Source organism: Argentina anserina, chromosome 7 (assembly GCF_933775445.1).
Source record: "Argentina anserina chromosome 7, drPotAnse1.1, whole genome shotgun sequence".
Lineage (NCBI taxonomy): Eukaryota > Viridiplantae > Streptophyta > Magnoliopsida > Rosales > Rosaceae > Argentina > Argentina anserina.
In genome coordinates this window covers 19,083,917-19,105,664 of record NC_065878.1, presented here as the reverse complement: position 1 = coordinate 19,105,664, position 21,748 = coordinate 19,083,917, and the positions used below count along the sequence as shown (strand labels likewise).

Sequence of the window (21,748 nt, the reverse complement as noted above, 5' to 3'; positions counted from 1 at the left end):
TACACCATGGTATAACTAACATGCACGCAGTGAAAATGAAAAAAGTTTATTTACATTTAAGAACCAATCAGAAACAATCACGGTAAAAAATGAACCAATAACATTAAGGGGGTACACTACGTGGGATTTGTAACGGGTATATATAATAATTTTTTGACACGAGTAATTAGCCGCATATTCCACACCATCATCTTTTCATGATAAGAGGAAAAAATTACCAAGAAAAACGTTATAACAATTTGGTACAATATCCGAGTTTTTTTTTTCACAAAATCATATATCGTGATAACTACAGTTGGTACATGTAAAATTAGCTCTCACTGGCGATCACCTAGTTCGGTATACAAGTTTACAGCATAACATGTTGGTAAATCGGTCGTATGGGTCTCCATCCGAGTTTAGTTACAGGGAAGTATATATAGCTCTCTTTTTTTTTTTAAGTGATTTCCGTTTAGGATCACGTATATTTACTCTCGTAAAATCTGGTTTTGAAAAACTTTACTCTATTTTATTTTCATCTGGGTAAATAAAATTTGCACCTCTCATTTTACAATCATTATAGGATCACAAAATGTTACGTTTATAACGCTTATTTACTTCATTCCAACTCTTATTTATCCTTTATTCTTATGTTTTTGAGTCATTGAGTCAATTTATGTGTTAAGCGAGAGTCTTAACTTGATTATGTGCTATCTCTATGAAAGAAACGCAAGTTTAACTTTCCTATTCTTTTCAGGGAAGACAACTCCAATATGGACATGGAGAGATAAGTTGATGAGATCAAACAATGTAAATCCATGTTGGAGATGGATTTCCAAAGTATAATTGATGATAAATTCGTGCAAAACAAATCATAATTAAAGGAGAAAAAAGATTTGCAATTAAAGTCTAAGTCTTATCAGAATCATAAATCTGCCTATGCACGTTATCCAACTTTGACGAACTCTTGAGGATTGCTCATGATGAATCAGGAAACGTACCATATATAGATATAATGCTCTGTGAGTCTAGTTTCATTTGTCGTTGGAATCACTTCAATAACTATTTTCTAGCAAGAGTTATGACGAAAACATTGCCACTGAAGTACTTTGGGTTTTGTTGAATTATCTTAACCATTGATCTTCATTTAATCCAAGAGTTGTGAGAAAAAAGTTGGAGTCATATATTTTCTTGTATATTAGAGCACGAATTCAGAAAATAAGGGTTGTCAATCTTGCACCAAAAAGAAGCCAAAACTCTACTCTAGACACCATTCTTCCACCACTAAACACATAGGTCGAAATTCCATCATTCTACCATCTTCTCTACTCCAAACCTCGAAACCAAGGACGTTCATTCATAAAAGGAGGAACCTACTGTGTTCTCTTTGCTTGAAGCCTCGAAGGAATATTGTAAAGTGTAACTCTATAGTTTATCTCTTGTTTCGAACTGTATGATGTTTGTGTGTGTGATTGAGTTTTGTTGTTAGGTTTAGTTCTAAGTTTTCTATTACTTCTTATGTAATGAATTATTTTCAGATTTATAAAGTTAGACTTTGTTTCTTATTCAATGATATACATGTTTGCCGTGGGTTTATCTTGTTATGACTTAATGATTTTCAATCTTGTGCTCATGCTATATGTTGTTCAATGCCCTAAGTACAATTTGTATATAGAATTCACCTTTAGTACTATTGTTAACATGTTAGGTAAGTGACATGCTTAATATGTTATTAATTACGTACTAAGTGACATACATAGTCAATTTGTTATCTAAGATGCCCTAAGTAATTAGATAAGAGATTGAATCAAAAGTGGTATGATTGAGAATTGCATGTTAACTTATTAATTTTAATGCCCAACTTGTCGACCAGTTGTATGGCGTCGGAGCTTGATGTTTGTCCATGTCAGAGAGTAACCTAAGACCTATGGGCTAGGCTCGGGGGTTATCTAACATCCGGAGCGTCTATGGATTCGGAGTGTGACCTAGGATGTCGGGGCTAGGCATGAGAGTTAACTATCTCCCAGAACATCCATGGATCGAGTAGTCGAGGATCTCAATCGCAAGGGTTATCTAAATGCTTGAGCATCCTCGCACCTGGAGTGTGGCCTAGGACCTAGAGAGTGGCCTATGGTCTCAGTGTTAGACACATGGGTTAACTAACAATCGAAGTTAAACACGCGGGTGAACTAGCCTTCGGAGCACCCATGGACCTGGAGTGACCTAGGCTCTTGGGCCTAGATACGTTTGTTAACTAGCCTATGGAGAATCCATGGATCTAGAGATTGGCCCGGGTCAGTGATCTAACTCAATCCGGATATCGTGGTGAGTCCCCAGCCAAGGGATGTCCTGAAAAAAATGTACTCAAAGCCAGCCCGCCCCGAGGGGTTTGCATTTAATGTGAAGGACAAGCGTGGAGCCTTTGAGGAAATGAGGCGACGCTGACGTAGGTAGCCATGATGACGCCTAGGGAAGTGTAGCAAGTGGAGGTCAGTTATGGGATGTGGTTATACGCGTGTGTGGGGCACGTTGGTTTGAGAACCGAGGAGCTCTGTGGGTAGTGGGGTACGTGGCGGTCATCCTACAAGTGTTGGCGTTTGGGTTCGACGGCCCCGATGAATTTGAACGTGTATAAATAGAATGAGAGAAGACTGAGTTTCTTTTTGTCGTTGTTTAAGAGTGAAAGTAGAGAACAATAGTTGAAATCAAAGGAGAAAGAGAATAAAGAGAGATTTTCGGCAGTTTTACTCGTAATAGTGCAAAGAACCCGGCCTTTGCAACCACCGTCGTCAACGATAACTCTGAATTCAACCACCAGAAGTACACTCTCGAACTAGATCTTGGTTGTTTCGTGTTTAGGGTGAGTATTTGGAGATCTGGGCTAATGTATTGATCTAGGGATTATAACAAATGGGGAAGCAGCCGAAGTGATTTGGAGTGGGGACGATGTTTCATCGAGTGTCCTTGCTTCAAACACGTTGGAGCGGACTATGAGTTGGGAAGATGGCTACACCGGAAGTTTACTATTTGTGAGTGATGCGGGGTCATCAAGTGATCCGCTCGGTCTTTTGTTACAGGTAATTGAAAAAATGGCAGAAAGGAGAGACACCAAGGCGGGTCCTAGCGGGGCATACGGAGAAATGATTTTGGTTAGGGGACCAACAAATAGACCCCCTGGGAGGAGTGCCATGGAGGGGGAGATAACAATGATGCAGATGCTATAGAAGATCCTGAATGAGGTCAGTTTGAGGCCTTTGGTGAAAGGGGAATTGGCACACGATCCGCCCCCGGGCATGTGTTGTGTGTCAGAGCACGCCTTTGTATGCAGGTTATCTTTCCCGTTGCCTTGGTGTGTGCAGTACACATTGTCATGCTTGAATATAGCCCCCGGGTAGGTGACCCCCAACATATGGAAGCAATTGTTGGGGACCATAGTCATCTTTCGAACCCTGAGGCAGGAGAAGCCGTGTTCGAATGAGTTCCTGACGAGCTGGGTGCCCAAATATTCGGAGAAGATGGGCAGCAGGGGTTGCGTGAGATTGGCCACTTGGGGCCGGAGGTTCCCTCGGCTAGTGAATGATCCGTCAAGTGGTACCTTGAACCATTGGCAAGAATGGGTGTTCGTTGTGGACATGGCACGACAAAACTTGGACACATATTTTATTGTGCCCGGGTCATTTCAGCCAATAAGTAAGTGCATCTCCCTATCCATGGTGTTGTTCTATAAGGTAACACGTAGTCTAACATTTGGTTGTGTTTGCACAAGTCTCACGTTGCGAATGGAGAAGCGGCTAACTAGGTGTATGCTGGCATTTCCCTTCGGCGAATCGGTCGACCTTTCGGTTGTGCAGGCCGGGGGTATACAACTTCGACTGCATCAGCAAATTGCTCGATAAGTCATCACGTCCTGGCTCCGACATGACTGTTCAAATTTGTAATTGGCCTTGACAAGCTACGTTTTTTTGTAGAGGTGCCAGTGGAGGCCACGAAGCTTCGAATGAAGAACCCCAGTCCGTATGACCTGCTAACGGATCTTGAGGTCCGGGTGAGGCTAAAGGAGCACTGTAAGGAGTCATGCAAGCTAGACATGGACGTCAAAACCTTGCAAATGTTCTCTGCAGCGCCACAACTCCTGGACGACAAGGGGTTCTACTGTATGCTGTTGTTGGTGGAGGAGTACCTAGAGTTGCCTGAGGAGATGGCGACATGGGAAATAACTCAATCCGGGGAACCCTTAGGTGCGCCGGAAGGCGTGGTGGAGCTTGCTGAAGGGTCGGAGGTCGTGCAGGGACTTGTCGGGTTTCCATGAGAGAGGTCGTGGAGTTGGAGTTGGGGTCGGAGAGGGAGAGGGAGATTATGGGGGAGTCACCTGTGGAGGAGGTTATGTCGGAGGAAGTACTGCCGCTGGCGCAGTTGAAGAGGAGTGAGCGGGTGGCGGAAGTGGAGGACGAGGAGACAGTCATCGGCGACCCGGAGGCGCGCCAGAAGAGGGACCGTGACTAGGGGTCGGACCAAGGGGGAAGGAGGACTAAAAAATCAAAGTCCTCTAATGGAGAGATCTGATCTAATGTCCTGGCGGGGCTGGCAGGGGAGCTGGCACCCCATCTCCGCCGCATGGTGGTGCACATGGGGTAAAGGCGCCAAGGACCCACCCTTCGGCACAACGAGGACTCAGTGGAGAACTTCCGGGAGGCTGAGAAGAACCTGGTCCTGGTATGTCACAGTCCCCCATTGCCTTTGTTTATATATTTGAAAGTTGGTTTTCGCTGACCAGTTGTTGGCTTAGGCGGCAGCGCGGGTCCTTGACACCAGAGACTTCCTAGAGGCACACGCCCGTAGTGAGGCATATGAGAAGGAGATGACCGTTGAGGAGTATATGATGGCGAACCAACGGCTCCTGATAAAGGTGAATGAGCTGGAGGACCAACAAGCGGTGAACTTAATACAGATGGCCGAGGCGAACGTGTTGGTGGAGGAGCTAATGGCGGATCTCCAAAAAAGCAAGAAGTCCATCATTGCCTGCGATACGTGGGTGGCGGAGCTGGTTGGGGAGCTATCAAAGATGGAGGAAGAGTTGGCGACCACCAAGGCGGAGAGCGACAAAAGACCGAATTCGATCGCCATGATGGAGGGCAGTTAAAGGCGTGGGAGCAAAAGAGGGAGTAGTGGGAGGAGGAGAAGAAGACCTTGGAGGGAAGACATGCGGCGGTGCTAAACGACGAGATCGACCGACTAAAACGGCCAGTGCAAGCCGCCACGACGGCCCAGCTGAATATAGGCCTGAAAGAGGAGCAAGTGCGGGTGGGGAAGCTGTGGGATGCCCGGGAGAATGAAATTTTGGAGCGGATCAAGGAGGAAAAGGCCTTGGCTGCGGGGCGGGCGAGGGAGACCTACGAGGAGGGGGTAGTTGACGGGATGGAGGAATTTGCCAACATCGGGTTGAAGCTGGGCTTTATCAATTTTGACAGACCACATATCTATCTGGAGGAGATAAATGACCGGGCGGCCAAGATGGAAGAGCTGTAGAGAGGTCCGGATAGAGAGAGACTGAGGGGCAGCGATCATCCGGTGCCGAGCACCCGTCCCGTGGAGGTGGGAAGGGGCAAAGGGAATGAGAAAGTGTCCAGCTCTAGAGCCAAATCCGAGGGTAGCGCCAAGCCCCCAGTCCCAAGTCCCCGGCCCAATGCCCTGGTTCGTATTCCCTCCGGGGGTTTGGGACATGGAGTTGTACAAAGGGTGGTCTTGTTCGTCTCCAGGGTCCCAAGCCGGGCGAATCTTCCACCGAAGTGCGGCTAGCCGATGATGGGGCTAGACCGAGGCCGTGGGAGGGGTTGATTTTCCGGGATGGAGTTTTTTTTGTTTTCTGCCTTTTTGTACTTCACATGTTTCTCTCTGTTTTTTATAAGTGTAATCATTGCCGGCTTGGCCAAATCATTAATGAAAACATGTTTTTTTCCATAGGAATTGTTGTTGAACTGAGGCAATATGGGCGAAGTAGATAGTAATAATGATATGTAAGACAGTCAATAAGACAAATATCTTAATAATGATCCGGAGATCAATTAAAATGGAGAATAAATTGGAGAAACTTGAGGCACACGGTGAATTGGTGAATAATGTCTTTAATTGACCAAGTCCATAGAACAAACTAAACAAATGGTGAACCGTTGGAGAAAAATAAACTTGGAGAAAACGGGCGACAATAGACTAGGCCGACGTTAATTCCGGGCGACCTGTTGGCCTGTCACAAATTACTTAGGGAAATAGTGGAGATGCTAGGTGTTCCATGGGTGTGACAATTATCAGCCGGATGTGTCCCGTGGCTGGGCTAGCGGCTTCTATAATTTCCATGGTGCCCTCCCATTTGAGTTTCAGACCTAATGGTCGGGCTATGAACTCCTTCATTACCCAGTGACCGACCAATATAGTCTCGGGGTTTACCCTTTTGTTGTAGTGTCTGGAAATGCATTGTTTGATGTTAACGTTCAGGAGGTGAGCCTTCTCATGGCGCTCTTCAAGAAAATCCATGTTCAGTTGGAGCCCAAATGTGTTGGTCTCCGGGTCATAACATTCGATCCCCTCTATGGGGACCTTAACCTCTACTGGGACCACCGCCTATGTGCCAAAGGCTAGCAGGAAGGGGGATTGACCCGTGGTAGCTATAGTACCTCCAAAAGGTTATGGGCCCAAAGGCTTATAGCCTCTTCAAGTTTCGCTTGATGAGTTTGTTGATAGCCTCAACCTGACCATTGGTTTGGGGGTGTGCTGGCGAGGCGTACAAAACGGTAGTGTCGTTCTTGTGGGAAAACTCGCAGATTTTATCATTATTAAACTGGGTGCCATTTACTGTAACAAACGCCTCGGGGATCCCAAAACGACAATAAATAAATCGCCATAAGAAACTTGTCACCCGGTCCGTGGTAATCTTGGCCAGTGGCTCAACTTCTATCAACTTGGTGTAGTAATCGACCACCACAATGGCGTACTTGAACTGTCCCGGAGCGGTTGACAATTCTCCAATGAGATCAAGTCCCCATTGTGCAAACGGGACTGGAGACATAATGACATAAAGCGGGACCAAGGGGTGGTTGGAGTAGTTGGCGTATTGGTGACACTGCACGCATGCCCCGACTATAGCCTTGGATTCTGCCTCCATAGTGGGCTAGTAGTATCCGGTCCGGAGGGCCATAAATGTAAAATTTCTCACCCCTGCGTGGTTACTACCACACTGTTATGCAACTCTGTCAACACCTGACGCCCCTGCTCTGAGGTCAAACACGTGAGTTGGGAAAAAGATTGGCCCCTCCGAAAGAGCTGTCCACCTCGAACTATATACAAGGTAGCCTTGTGGCGCAAGCGTTTTGCTTCAGCTTGGTCTCTTGGGAGTTCTCCCACCATGAGATACTTGATAAAGGGATGCATCCAAGAAGGTGGTGGGAGTTGTTCAATGCCGAAAATTTCTGAATAGGGCTTGGAGATATTGGGTTGGTCCAAGGTTTCCACATCAACACCTGAAATTATCGTTCTAGGCTCGGTGGTAGCTAGGCAGGCCAGGGCATCCGCCCTAGCATTCTTGGCTCGGGGTATCTGTTTGATCTCGAATGAGTCAAATTTTTGGAGTAACGACCTAGCCAGATTCTGATACGAGATGAGCCGAGGGTGATGAAACTCGTAATTGCCATCAACTTGATTGACCACCAGCTTAGAGTCGCTGAAAATTTGAATCATGGTGGCCTCTAACTCTCGACACAGTTGTATCCCAGCGATCAAGGGTTCATACTCAGCTGTATTGTTAGAGGTCTCAAAGGTAAACCAGAGGGCATAAGGGTACTCATTCCCTTCTAGATCAGTGATAATTATTTCCACCCTAATGGAGTGCTTGTTGATAGAACTATCCACATAGAGATTCACGTTGGCGTCGGTTCAGCGGCCACAACGGTATTGTCATCTATGGTGCTCTTGACCCTTTATCACTGTCCGAGACTTAAAGTGGATGTCGAATTTCCGAAACTCAATAGACCACTTCACAAAGGGCCCTGAGGTCTCTGGCTTCTGGAAGACCTAGCAGAGCGGGTGGTTGGTGAAGACATGAATAGTATGAGCTAGGAAATATTGGCAGTGTTGTCGGGCGGTGGTGATTAAAGCCAATGCTAGCTTTTCAATTACGGAGTACCTAGTCTCGGGGCCATTGAGGCTTTTACAATTGTAGTACACATGGAGTTCCTTGTTTTCTTCCTATCGGATCAGAATGGAGCTTACCGTAGTCTGGGAGACAGCTAAGTACAAGTACAATAATTCTCCCAATACTTGGGTGGAAAGCGCCGGGATGGAGGTGAGATAGGTCTTGAGTTGGAGAAAAGCTGCTCTTGTTCCGTGTCCCAAATGAACTTTTCCCGGTGCTGGGTTCAGAGATCTTAAAGAATAGTGCGCACTTATCCGTTAAGCGGGAGTTAAACCGGGCGAGTGCCACCACTTGGTGGCTAGACATTGGACCTCATTCCGGGTCGTTGGCCTCTATAGCTTGGACATTCTCAGGGTTGGCCTCTATACCACGCTCATTGACCATAAAGCCCAAAAAATTCCCTCCGACCACAACCAGCACACACTTGGCGGGATTCAACCTCATACCATGGTGGAGAAAGATGGAAAAGATCTTCCAAATTTGTCACATGCCCAACAACAGTTTTGCTCTTGATGACCATGTCGTCCATATAGATTTCCACAAACTGGCCAATTTCCTGCTTAAACATCCAGGTGACTTACCTCTAATATGTCGCTCCGGCGTTCTTCAGGCAAAAAGGCCTAACCTGGTAGCAATACAACCTTTTTTCAGTCACAAAAGCCATGTGTTCTTGGTGATCTGAGTGCATTTTAATCTGATTATACCTATAGTAGGTGTCGAGGAAGCTTAACAACCCAAAACCGGCCGTGACATCTACCAACTGATCAATCCGAGTAAGAGGAAAGTTGTCAATTGGACAGACCTGGTTTAGGTTTGTGAAATCCACACACATCCACCATAGACCGTTTGGTTACTTAACCATCACCACATTGGAGACCCACGTCGAGTAATTAACCTCTCGAACAAACTTGGTGTCCCGGAGTCGCTGGACCTCAGCCTGTATAGCCTGATATTTTTCCTGATTAAAAGCTCGACGCTTCTGGAGCCACAAACATCACCTCTCGAACGCTTCGTCTCGGCGATCGTCTATGGTTTCCTTTGGAGCCACAAACATCATCTCGTGGGTCCGACCTGAGCGCATGCACCACTTCCCCGGAGAAACTGACCAAAGGGTCGTGATTGCTATAGAGTTTCACCCGGTCCCTCTTAAGTTTACGGTAGCAGTCGGTGAACACGACGCTAACCGTCACCTCTGTATCAATCAGGGCCCGCTGGCACAAATAATGATCCAGCTGCATGGTTATCAACAAAGGGTCGTTTTGTGTAGCCCGGATGACCGTCTCTTGGCTGGATACTAAATTGTGTCCCATGCGGTTGGTACGGCCTTGATGTCTTGGTGGAGTTCAAATAGCTCAAAGGTCTGCTGGCGCTTTGCTGGCTTGTGAGGTGGTGGGCACATCGCTTCCCCACGCAAAGTTGCGATTTTTCACCGTAAACTTGTATGGCGTTTGCATCTATCCCTGGAGTGCGGTACTGGTTTAACTTTCTGGCTCAAACCCACTAGTGGCCCGGCTTGGTCTCGCTTCCAACTCTTTTATGTCGGACCTCAGGGTATAACAAACATCTGTGTTGTGCCCCGAATAAGTGTGATAAGCACAATACTTCCCAGTGTTGGTCCAAACAAGCCTCTTGTCATAGCTCTACTGATGAGCACATTATATATCATATTATTCTCCCTTATTTATATTTGTTAGTGACTTATTTTTATTAGTTTGAGTCATTTAATTTGGTATTGTGTCCTTATAAGTATTTGTTTTACATTAATAAAATGTTAAAGATATTGAAGCAATTTATCTATTTTCATATGGTAAATTGAGTCATTGATTTAATATGAATGTTTTTCCGTTTTAATAAGCAAATAAGTTCACCACATTCTCCTTGTTCCCATAACATGTGTAGCCTACAATTGATGGAATTCATTCTCATTGCATTAAATGTGTTGTATTGGATATATTACCTTAGACATCAATTGTTGAATTTACTTTTGCTTGGTTGAATCATAGATACATACATAAAAAATAGAAGCTCGCTAGAGCATGAAGGATGCATAAGACAATTTCCCAGGAAATAAGGTGACTAGAAGTAAGCTTGTTTGAAAGAAGGAATTTACTTTTCACTCTTTCAAAGATTGTGTTCTTAGCATTCATCTTTTCCACATGGAAATTGAGAGAGATAGGACAAATGGAATTTGATGAAGAGAGGAGGGATGTATGAAAGCATTTATGAGTGCAGACTTATTGTCATCAAGCTTGAGAATTTTGAAAGAGGGAAAATCAAATTCACATGGAGATGGAGCTAGAGTGAAGACTTCTTGCCATCAAGCTTGAGAATTTTGAAAGAGGAAAAATTATATTCACATGGAGATGGAGCTAGAGTGAAGACTTATTGCCATCAAGCTTGAGAATTTTAAAAGAGGGAAAGTCATATTCACATGGAGATGGAGCTATAGTGAGGATATTTGTTTCCCTATAAATAGATGTTGTTTCATAAGAATAAGGAGGAGGAGAGTGTGGAGAATTTGAGAGACACATTGTTGCTCTTTGTTCTTCTATTTCCTTAGTTATTTTCATATGCTGCATTTTATAGTTTTGAGCATGTTTTTAGTTTGTATTATGTATTTCTAAATTTCCTTAATTAAGGTTAAGGAGGAAACCATATTATGAATTTTTTCATGTGTGCTTCATTGATAAATCTTAAGAAAGCAGTAGATTGATTTCTAGATTACTACTCCTAATTGGGAATTAGTATATGATATATCAAGACTTATTGATTAATGTGGTGGAATCTGATACCTTATTTACTTCGTCATCAAGGTAATCCTTATCTCTTTATTTTTTCTTTATTTTAGCTACTTCATAACCAAATTTCATTCTACTAGGTTAGTGTTAAATTAATTTAGATTTGATTAGTTTTTCCTAATATCATACATTCTCTGTGGGTTCCACCTCGCTCTTGCATCTCTATGCTACACTAGATTCGTGCGCTTGCAAGTAACATTTTAAGACACATCATCTACCTCGGGGGTTACGGCAAGAGGTCCTTATGGTGCTCATATATCTCGGCGTAGGACATGGTGAGATTTGTGAAAACCTTGTTGCGGGGGGGGGGGGGGGGGGGCTATGCCTGCATGTACCCTGCCGGGGATTTGTGACTCTTGGTCGGTACGACCTCGGTTATCCCTGTGATCTCGACGGCTATCGTGCCTGTTCCCATCTCTGGCGCTCTGTCCGCTAGTCCCCTGGGGTGGGTCCAACCTATCCCAAGTGGAGGAATGTGTAGCCTGCGCTGACATACCCGCTCCATAAATGCGGTACTCGGCTTACGCCAACCGCGTGGAACCTTCAACCAACTCCTCATATGTCCCCGGAGGGTGTTCGTTGATCCAATAGAGAAATGTCCCCGGCTTGATTGCTTGAGGAAATGCTGCCTCGTCGATAACATAATCTGGGTCGTGGCACCGCACTGTGGCGGTCTGCCATCAAGACAAGAAGTCCCGGAGTCTTTCATGTTTCAGTTGCTGTATTTTGAACTTGGAGTTGGTGTCGTGGTGCACATTGGCTTGTAGGATGAAGCGAATGAAAAACTTCTCCGTAAGCTGAGTGAAACTGTCCATTGAACCCGGGGGCAGGCTGAGAAACCAACTCAGGGCCTCATCTGTTTGTCTTTCTTGGAAAGCATGGCACGATTGGGCATCTGTGTATCGCGTGCTTGCCAAAGCTGACTGGAAGTTTTCCAGGAGCGTGTACATGTCGGATCGTCTGTTATACTTGGTGGCCTTGAGCAGCTTGTCTCCCGATGAGCGTCGCTGCCTGTACATGCGGGGTAAACATGCCGGCACGACCTCTGTACCCCCCATGTAACAGGCGAGGGAATTTTCTAGTCTCAATCCCATCTACCCTGGTGGTCAAACATTCTAAGGTTTGGTTGATCTGGAGCAAGAGTTGTGTTTGGAGGTCCTACACCAGCTCTAGTTCCGCCGGGACCACCTGGCCATTTTCATTCACCATGGGATCCTCCGGCTCCAAGTCCATCACATACAGCGGCAACCCATCCAAAAAATGCGGAAAGCAGCGGTTGGGTGACATGTTCCGTTCTGCGCTACGGCCCAACTGTAGCAGCGCATCCGAAGTTTTCGTGGCGGGCGGAATCTGCAGCGTCAGTGTGAGAAACCGTTGTTGCGATGTTTCTAAGGCTTTTTCTGTCCCGATTCGGCTTTCGAGGGCAGCCCGAAAGAGTTATTGTTCCTTCTCAAGTTCGGTCGTTCGTGCCATGATGGTTAGGCGCTCCTCCTTTTTCTCAGCCTGAAGCCTTGCAACGTCGCGGAGAGCCATCTCCAGCGCCGCCTGAAGGTCAGTAAATGGGACCCGGGACGGCCCTCCGGTCGTTGGTTTCAAATCGAGGAACAGCCTTAGTGAGAGCGAAGTGTCCACCTCCTGGGGAGGGGATCGACGAGGGGACCGACTGTCATTAATGATGATCATTTGTCATTTTAATTTGGAAGAATCATGTTGACTATGACTCTCCTTCTAGCGGCAAATGTTACGAGTGCTAAATCTGTGGCACTTAACTTCTTGTAGCCTTGTATTCCAGTGCGTCAGCTCAATGGGACTTGCGCACAACATGTGTCAAAGTCAAAGGGTCAGCGATGCACCGATCTTTGACCCTATGAAGCTTAAGTTAGAATCCGAAACGGAATTTAAGTTCGAAAGTTAAGGACTTAAGAATACGTTACCTTTTTCTGGTGGTCTACGTGGACCTTTTATAGGCGTATTGGGAGAAGCACTGGGGTTTTCCTTTAATGTGGGAATGCGAACCCGCGTAAGATTCATTTATTGTTCAGGCGTGCCAGCTTGTGTTACGTTAATAGCGAGGTTCAGATCGGATATATTGCTACCTTGCTAGCTGTTACGATTCCCGGTGTTACCAAATTACCGGTCATCGGTCCAGTGACCAGAATCAAAGGAGATTTGGCTGTGAATTACCCCGTTCAGGGGAGGTGTTAACATCATGAATACGTGGTTAGTAGCTAGCTAGCTAGTGATCCCATCTCGATAAGATATGCCTGACTAAGATACAAGACATGTACTTCCGAAAAAAAAAAAAAACAGAATTGAATGAAAGATCGGCAATTCGGCATGGCATCTACGGTGGTTGGAATTGGGAGGTTATGAGAGCTATGAAGAAGACAGCTAAAGAACTCGATCTTGCGCTTGAGAAATGGTTGGAAGAGCATAAGCACAAGAGATGTACTAATTCTGTGCCACATGTCTATGGTGAGCATGACTTCATGGATATGATGCTTTCTGTCCTTGATGAATATTGTATGGAAGAGTTTGCTGGTTCAGTTACTGCTGATACAATTTTCAAAGCAACATGCCTGGTATTTACTCTGATCGCTAATCTTTCTTTTCCGATTCAATCATATGATATAATGATGAATTCAACTATATGTAGATTATCACTGTTGGTTTTTTATAGAAGGATGTTAGGATGGTGTTTGGATTTGGTGCGGAAGTGTGTGATATATGTGGTAGGCTTAGATAGATGTATTTAGGAGCTATGATGGGAGAGGAGGTTTAAAGGAGATAGAAACAGAGGAGGCTAATACGTATAGCTTTTTTTTTTTTGGTCTGATAATATGTATAGCTTGATAGCTTAATTAGCTTTCTTTTCATTCACCTGATTACATGAGCTTGTTACATATTTATAGAGTACATGACCAACTTCATACTAGAAGCACCGACATAGTTGGTCTACCGACCTTGTGGACTACTCTAGACCATACTAGACAATTAACACATTCTATCTTAGATGATTATTCTAGAGACTTGGTGCTAGATCATTCTGAACATTGCTAGCTGGACATCCTTAGTTCTAGACTAATCTAGAGTATTGTAGAGAACTAAGGAAAACACCCATGTGCATTACTGTATAGCAATCTCTTATAGGACAAAGTCACAAACAGTAGTGTAGAAGCCCACTCTTGTACCAAAGAGCCTTCTGCGATATCAAACACTAGACCATAAATATGTGAAAGACTTTTCTAAGTGCAATTTCACAAAATAGTTGAATCTACTTATCAACATTAGTATTCTTTGCATGTTTGATAATCATGTACGTTTTCATATCCCTCTGTATAGGAGATTCTCCTAGGAGGGACAGATACCACAACAGTGACGTTAACTTGGGCACTTTCATTATTACTCAACAATCCTGAAACCCTGAAGAAGGCTCAGCTTGAGTTAGACAACCATGTTGGTAGGGGAAGGCAAGTGAATGAATCAGATGCGAAGAACTTGGTCTATCTCCAAGCAATAATCAAGGAAACCTTGTGGCTCTACCCTGCCGGGACCTATTTCAGTGCCATGTGAATCCAGAGAAGACTGCACAATAGGTGACTATCATGTAAGCTCAGCAGCCAGAGTTTGGAATTGACACCGTTTGGAAGCGGTAGACGAATATGTCCGGGAATCTCTCTTGCACTTCAAGTTTCTCAACTTACATTGGCCATTTGCTGCATGGATTTGAAATTACAACTCCAACTGCCTCATCAGTTGATATGAGTGAGAGTTCAGTAATAGCAAACATGAAGGCCACTCCACTGGAGGTTCCTCTCACCCCACGCCTACATCCTGATCTTTATAAAAATGTCGACTGGATGACATGTAGGTCCTTGAATGATGAAATTCTACCACTACATCTCTATGAGGATGGGAAGCACAACATTCAAGTGTAATCTTATTCCTGCCAGTTCCTCTTAGAGAGTTATATGCTGCAATAAAATCTTATAGTATGTTTATTTGACACTATAGGTGATTCTCGATAACAGCTTACCCATATCATGATGTTAGTAAATTTGATTAATTTGACATGCAACTACAACACAAAATCTACAACACGAAATCGATAATTCTGAAAAATCAGTAGACTACAACTGACTGACGAATTTCAAGTGTATCAAAATAGAAAGGATCAACTACACGGAGGTTCAATGAGCAAAAGCTCCACAACAGTAACTACAAGTCTGCAACAAAGGATCGGCCTGGCAACATCAGCCCATTTCTCTGGACACCTCAGTTCAAGTAGTGTTTCTTTCCCTATGAATATGATTCACTATGCTTCCATCCTCCAAATGCTTGTCCCCCAAATTCCGGTTCTGCCTATAAAAAGGAGCAACCACACATCAATCAAACAAGACTGCAAGTTTTCTACTAGATCCTGGCTTTTCCATATTTACTTGTAACGAATAGAAAAGAAAAGAAAAGAAAATTTTACCTTCTTGGTGAAAACTACACCAACTTGGATTTCTCCACGGAAACTTTTATCCGCAGCAACCACACTATATTTTTTAGGATTTATCTCAGCAAATCCTTTCTCCACACCCAATTCCAGTAACTCCTTAACATAGATCCTGCACATTAATAAATAATCAGTTGATTAACAATTTATTGTCGAGACTAGACCCATTGGAGAAATTATATCATTATTTCTGTCTGTGTTCAGAAACGTTATGTTGCCATGGCACAGAACAGTAAAAAAGTGTGGCACACAGATTATCTGACAGGCAGAACTTCGTTCATTTTCAAAATTTCAGTGTATAGTATTACATACGTTGCTTCGCCTACAGTGTCATCACGAGTGAAGGTGTCCTTATCCATGATTTTAAAGGTGAGCTTATACTGCTCGCCAGACCCAGGATACTCTACCCTGAAAATTAATCTTTCGTTCCATACCGGATTGCCTCCTTGTCCTGCACAACCATATATATTAGTACATGTAGTCCTATAGTTTACCAGAAAAACTAAAACGTCAATAAAGAATCGGGAAGAATAACTAGGACTCTAGTATGCTCTCATTTGATTACTTGCTACTGCATATGCCTTTTCTTGGCCATGACTTCAAGTACTTTAAAATTTTAACAAATTGACGTATCCAAGTCAATCGCCTTCATGACAAATTTAAAATGCAATTAACTATTTTGATGCCCACTGGATTAAGCTGCCGTCAATAGAAAAATGCATGACATATAGTTTCACACATTGCAGAAGCTATCATTCTGATGTTTCATGTTTGCAAATAGTTCTGATTATAAATATGCCAATAGACGGTTCTTGTTTCATGTGTGCTTTGTCATAGCTAAAATGGACACATAATTTCAGGCATTGTCTTCAAATAACCGGTACAAGTGGAAGTTAAAACTTAAAACTCACCTCTGGCGACACTGGTCCTGTGCTCTTGGCTTTTGTATTTCACTACAACATAAGGATCCATGCGACCTAATGAAATCATACATGATATGGGTCAAAAATAGAATTGCAACAAATTTATTTCCAAACCAGACTCAAAAACAGGTGTAAATATCTATATGGAACACCAGAACCACGGAAGGTTTAGAGGGTGGGCAAATAAAGATGGGCGGCAAATTTATTCCCCAGAGCCACCCCTTTGGCTAATAGAAAACAAGAACCTATAGATCAAGTCTAACCCTGTCAAAGTGCTGGCTTTCTTCAAAGCAAACCAGAGAAAAATTGAAAGCAAAGTACAGGCAAGGATGAAGCTTAGATGAGTACATGGAGATAAACATGGTTGACTATAGTGGAAGCAGAAAACAAAGAAAGCATCAAAATTTCAAGAAACCCATGAACCAGCTTGGGCTCTGGAGGATCACGGATCCCTTACAGCTCAAACATTATCAAATCATTATCAATGAACTATACTCACAGCCCCAGAAAGACACAAAACATAAGAACCCAAGAAACCAAAGAAACGAATGATAAATTATACACACCAATGATATCTGTGTCTCCAAGTCCTCTTGCATTCACAAGCAGCACTTCCATCAACCCAACTGCCATCTTTTCTTTCTCTCTGTGTCTCTGTTATCTCTCTCTGAGAATTTCAACTTCAAAAAAAGATTCTAATGACTATTAAGGTGTAATGGCCGCAAGGGGAAGCTTGGTTTATAACGAAGAAGGGTACTTGATCAAACGACAGGCGGTCAAATACACAAGTGAACATTAACCAAGAGTCAGCCACCTCAGCCTGTACCAAGTCCTGGTCTTTTAAGTTAACCATTAGCCAAGTGGGAGCACGTTTTATTTTTTTATGGGGAAGGTAACAAAATATCTATATGTAAGAGAGGACGGGTCATTGTTTAAGCCCAGTTGTTTGGACTTTGGAGAATTTGACTTTGACGGAAACTTCTAACACTAAATATTCGTTTAGATAGGTCACGATTAGAGGTCGCAAATGAGTCCAAAAGCCCGAGCTCGACCTGAATCCGGCCCGTTAAAAATCGGCCCGGTCCGGTCCGAGCATATTATAAGCCCGGCCCGATCTGAGCCCGTTATTATAATGGGTCGTGCCGGACTGAGATATTTTGGTCCGTGGGCCCGGCACGGCCCGAGCCCGTTTTTAGCCCGGCATGATTCGAGCACGGTTAATTCATGGGTCGGCCCATTAAACACATAATTTTATATTATTTATATCAATATTTAAACAATTATCATTATTAAACTTGAATATTATAATTTTTTAATTAAAATCTATTGATTATTTCATTATTTTAACTATAATATTTCACAAATATTATCAAAATACTGAATAAAACGTCATTATTTTGAAATACATAATATTTTAAAATTAAGATTATAAAATGTATTGTAGTATTTTATCTATTTTACTACTCTAAATAGTTATAAAATAAATATTCAAAGTACATAATATTTTTTTATTTTAATTGTGTTATATAATGCTAATGGGCCGGGCCGGCCCGTTTTTTGACCCGGCTGGGGCCCGGGCCGAGCTTAATATTTAAGGAAATGGTCCGGCCCGAGCCCGGTACGATAAATAAATGGGCCGGCCCGAGCACGTTTTTGACCCGTTTAAAATGGACCGGCCCGGCCCGTTTGCCACCTCTAGTCACGATAAGGGTTCACTGTGACTTGAAAGTATATTCAAAACAGCAACGCGCAAAGACGAAGTTAAGGTAATGCATCTAGCTTCCTTTTCTTTTCCAATCTCAATTAAGACGAGCAAATAGGACTATAGGAGATTGGCAACTGCAAATCGTACACCAACATTTTGAAGCCTATTCAGACCCTGTCCCCTAGGTTCAAGACTTCAAGTGCTTAAAAACTGGGCATTTTGTAAAACAGTAAAACAAAGGAAGTCATGCTTGAATTTGAAAAAAAAGTCTATTCTTGTGTGAATGTGCTTTGAGAAAAATGCAGGAGTTGAATCATTTCTTCAACGCTGATGAAAAGAAACCACACTACAACTCTTACGGGTCCAAAACAAGCAAACAAGGGTCTAATAGTTACATTGGTCCAAACGCAAGCAAACAAGGTCTAATTGTTTCATTGTTCCAAACACACACAAAAAAACAAGATTCGGGGTGTTCAAAATGTTTGACACAAAAGCCTACAACTCTGGGCTTAAATTACTAATATTACAACCTGGAGATTAAAATCTTCCCAACATGACCAAATGTCTGTTTAGGCCTTCAAATTGCTGTCTTTATCTGCTGCGCCTAGGAGATAACTCAGCAGATCTGGACCTAGAACCAGATGGTGATCTTGATGCTTTATCAGGAGACCTCCAATTGCCTCGTGGTTCTATATCATCATCATACCTAGGTTTCCTACAACATATTGGACAACAGAACTCGTGAGATAAGCATGACACGCCAGATCAAAATGGATCTAATTACAATTCAGCTAAAATGCTTCATCTGATTGAGAAAAAGAATTGGTAAAGACTTCAACTTACTTGTCAAAACCATCTCCATTTTCAGTTTGTCCAACACCATTATCATAACCAGGAGAATATGGCCTTTGTTCGTGATCAACACCTCTCTCAAGTGGAGAATCACGTGATGACCTTGGGTGATCAAGAGGTGATCTCGGGCGGTCACGAGATGACCTTGGATGGTCACCACGCCTCCTAACTGGCGAAACAGAGCCACCTTGTCTTCTTGGAGCAGGGGAATAGGACCTGAAATATAATATAATTTATCAACCGGTTCAGCTGCTTTACAAGCCCCTCGATAAATATAGTGGCAAGCTATAAGACCTTCAAAACATACCTTGAGCGGTACCGACTTCTAGAACCTGACGGATAGTGTGGAGAGTGTGATCGAGAAGGAGAGCGTCCTGTGGCAACAACAGTTATATCCAGATATCAGATACTTTTTACAAAGAAAGAAAACCCTAATATCAGAAATGACATATCATAAAGAGCAAGTTATATAGTAAAACAGCTCCTAATTATAAAACAAAAGGGAATACCATAATGAGATGATCTTCTGTCCCCATAGCCTGATGATGGCCCTCTGCAGTAAATTTAAACAAAACATTAGTACTTCAAACATATGAAACCAGCTAGATAAGTTTTGCATATGAGATAGAGAGGGTAAGTTGCAGGAACTACCTAACCCTAGTTCTTTGACGCATCTCCTCTGGTCTTTTCCTAGTCTCTGCAGCAAGTACCACAGATATCTCCCTCCCAGCAAAAATTTTACCATTCATATGATACTGAGCCTCTGCAGCTTCATAAGAATCCACAAATTGCACAAATGCAAATCCCCGAGGTTCCCTACACCAAATATCAGAAAAGCTTAGGACAATGTCTGAAAACATCAAGGGCGAACGAAACTGATTGGAGAAGCCTAAAAAGGACAATGACTTGTAAAAATCTTTGGTATGTTACCACCACAGGTTTACCCATTCTAACTCTCTTGACAAATCTTAACACATCACCTCTGGAGCACTTCCACTTGAGTGGATGCTAAATTCACGTAAAGCAGGTACAATAAAAGCTTAGTGGCTAACCTTCTCTTTATAGTCAAGTATGAAAGGCAACTTCAAAACATGCAAGTAACTTGGAAATTCTTCACATTCTTTATGAGCACTTCAATGTTGCCCCAAATTCTTCACATTCTTGTGACATTATAAGAAGCACTTGAAATCAACGGTGTCTTCACCCAACTTCTATTCATTGATGTAATTATATAATTTTGTCTTGTCTTCAAACATTACTCTTTAACACGCTCGCAAAACCACTATGTTACGCAATGATAAACAGTAGGCCTTCATCAAAAGTGGGGCTTGGTCTTGTTTTAACTTCAAAGTTCAAACCAACACACCCCCTGAACAAACCAGTTAAAAAATTCACTATGAAAAGGAAAAAAAATAACCTTAACAATAGTTTACGCTTTGAAATAATTGTACTTTAATCCCTGCTCACATACTCTAACGAAGTATGCAAGCAAAGTGTGTACCATGCGATCTGAAACAACTAGATATATTAACATGAAATCCTTATTTGATCAATATTAAATCACACCAACCATTAGCACAATAAACAAAAGAAGCATGCACACATTTAATCACAATTTTATCGATTACATCAAGTTTCGACCAATCTAGAAGCAAAATCAGCACTAGCAAAAGTAAAGCTCACCCAGTGTAGTAATCCTTGGGAATGTAGACATCCCGAACCAGTCCAAATCTCTCAAAGGGATTCCTCAGCTCCTCCGGCCTGCGAAACCACACAAATTCAGCTCAGTTTAAACCTAACAAACACGAAAAAAGCTGAAAATCGAATCTCGATTCAATTCTTTAGAGTACCTGCAATCCAGAGGAATGTTCCGGACCAAAAGGCTCCCGCTATTCTGCTCCCTGCGCTTCCTCGGCGGGCTCCTCCCCCGGTCACCGCCGCCGCCGCCGCCGTAGGATCTCCTCGGAGGACTGTAGTACTCTGGGCTGTACCTCCTCATCTCCACACTGTTGCAACACGAAAAGGAAAAGAACAAGAACATGAGATTATTTTTCATCAAAAGATCAAATCGTAAGAAGAAAGAGAGATCACAAGAAAATCAGAGGTGCGATTATTAGCAAGGCGTCTTTGAAATTAGGGTTTGGAGATTTTGAAAATCGGAGTAGTAGTGTTGAAGAGTGAAGAGAAGCGGAGATGCGGCGGAGGTGAAAATTGGAGTACCTGGTTTTGCGAAACCCTAAGAGAGAGAGAGAGAGAGAGAGAGAGAGAGAGAGAGAGAGAGAGAGGTCTGTGCTTCTCAGATCTGAATTTGTGAAGAGAGACGATGGTAAACGACACACGAATGCCAAGCCTCGATTTTAAAGAAGCTTTTATACCAGTTCTTTCGGGTTTCCAAGTCAAGGTCTTCTTCGCCCCAATATTTAACTGGAATTTACGTTTTTTTCTTAATTTAATTTCCTATGTGAAATTTGAACCCGCCTAATACCCCGCCTAGTTCCCGCCTAACCCTCGTAGCTTCTGTTTCACGGCAGACCCGCCTACCGTCCGCCTAGGTCCGCCCTGACTTCCATTTCAGGGTTGGCTAGATTCAGATTGTTTCTTAGTGTTGACCACACAATCGCTTTTTCGATGCTTCGAGAGTTTTAGTTTACTATATGGCATTCGTTAGTATTTGAAGATAGACTGATTATCATAGATGATACAGTTTAGTTTGTATTTTTTACACAGAATGTTAATTGATGAATCATGAGTCATAGAATTTCATATTCTTGGCCTCTTAAGCAACATATAGGTTATTACCAAGTGTTC

The 21,748-nt window shown here is 43.1% G+C and overlaps 2 protein-coding genes and 1 pseudogene across 3 annotated transcripts; 1 reads left to right on the top strand and 2 right to left on the bottom strand.

The window, feature by feature from the left end:
* Positions 1 to 13,337: 13,337 nt before the first annotated feature.
* LOC126803735 (demethylepipodophyllotoxin synthase-like) lies at positions 13,338 to 14,914 on the top strand (annotated as a pseudogene).
* Positions 14,915 to 15,052: 138 nt separating this feature from the next.
* Positions 15,053 to 17,118, bottom strand: LOC126802377 (16 kDa phloem protein 1). 2 transcript variants are annotated; one of them, XM_050529995.1, is made up of 5 exons: positions 16,950 to 17,118; positions 16,372 to 16,437; positions 15,773 to 15,911; positions 15,437 to 15,572; positions 15,053 to 15,317 (listed from the first exon to the last, which is right to left on the bottom strand). In XM_050529995.1, exons 1-5 carry the CDS (start codon positions 17,014 to 17,016, stop codon positions 15,240 to 15,242), a joined length of 486 nt encoding a protein of 161 aa, XP_050385952.1. In that variant the 5' UTR covers positions 17,017 to 17,118; the 3' UTR covers positions 15,053 to 15,239. The 2 variants fall into 2 exon arrangements, with proteins under 2 accessions (XP_050385952.1, XP_050385953.1); XM_050529996.1 differs by having other exon boundaries at positions 15,053 to 15,321; positions 16,950 to 17,117.
* A 1,341-nt stretch (positions 17,119 to 18,459) lies between these two features.
* On the bottom strand, positions 18,460 to 21,295 carry LOC126802048 (serine/arginine-rich SC35-like splicing factor SCL30). Its single transcript, XM_050529577.1, has 9 exons — positions 21,226 to 21,295; positions 21,161 to 21,195; positions 20,791 to 20,946; positions 20,624 to 20,701; positions 19,592 to 19,756; positions 19,450 to 19,493; positions 19,248 to 19,314; positions 18,932 to 19,156; positions 18,460 to 18,803 (listed from the first exon to the last, which is right to left on the bottom strand). Exons 3-9 carry the CDS (start codon positions 20,937 to 20,939, stop codon positions 18,680 to 18,682), a joined length of 852 nt encoding a protein of 283 aa, XP_050385534.1. The 5' UTR covers positions 20,940 to 20,946; positions 21,161 to 21,195; positions 21,226 to 21,295; the 3' UTR covers positions 18,460 to 18,679.
* Positions 21,296 to 21,748: the final 453 nt, after the last annotated feature.

What these genes read in the sequence shown, in the direction of transcription:
- LOC126802377 (XM_050529995.1), bottom strand. Translation starts at nt 17,016, where the DNA reads ATGGCAGTTGGGTTGATGGAAGTGCTGCTTGTGAATGCAAGAGGACTT. An exon ending in CAGGACCAGTGTCGCCAGAG is followed by an intron (nt 15,912 to 16,371) that starts GTGAGTTTTAAG and finishes ATGGTTGTGCAG; the next exon opens with GACAAGGAGGCAATCCGGTA. An exon ending in GTGTAGTTTTCACCAAGAAG is followed by an intron (nt 15,318 to 15,436) that starts GTAAAATTTTCT and finishes TTTTATAGGCAG; the next exon opens with AACCGGAATTTGGGGGACAA.
- LOC126802048 (XM_050529577.1), bottom strand. Translation starts at nt 20,939, where the DNA reads ATGAGGAGGTACAGCCCAGAGTACTACAGTCCTCCGAGGAGATCCTAC. An exon ending in CGTCAAAGAACTAGGGTTAG is followed by an intron (nt 19,494 to 19,591) that starts GTAGTTCCTGCA and finishes AATTTACTGCAG; the next exon opens with AGGGCCATCATCAGGCTATG. An exon ending in CAGAAGATCATCTCATTATG is followed by an intron (nt 19,315 to 19,449) that starts GTATTCCCTTTT and finishes TTGTTGCCACAG; the next exon opens with GACGCTCTCCTTCTCGATCA.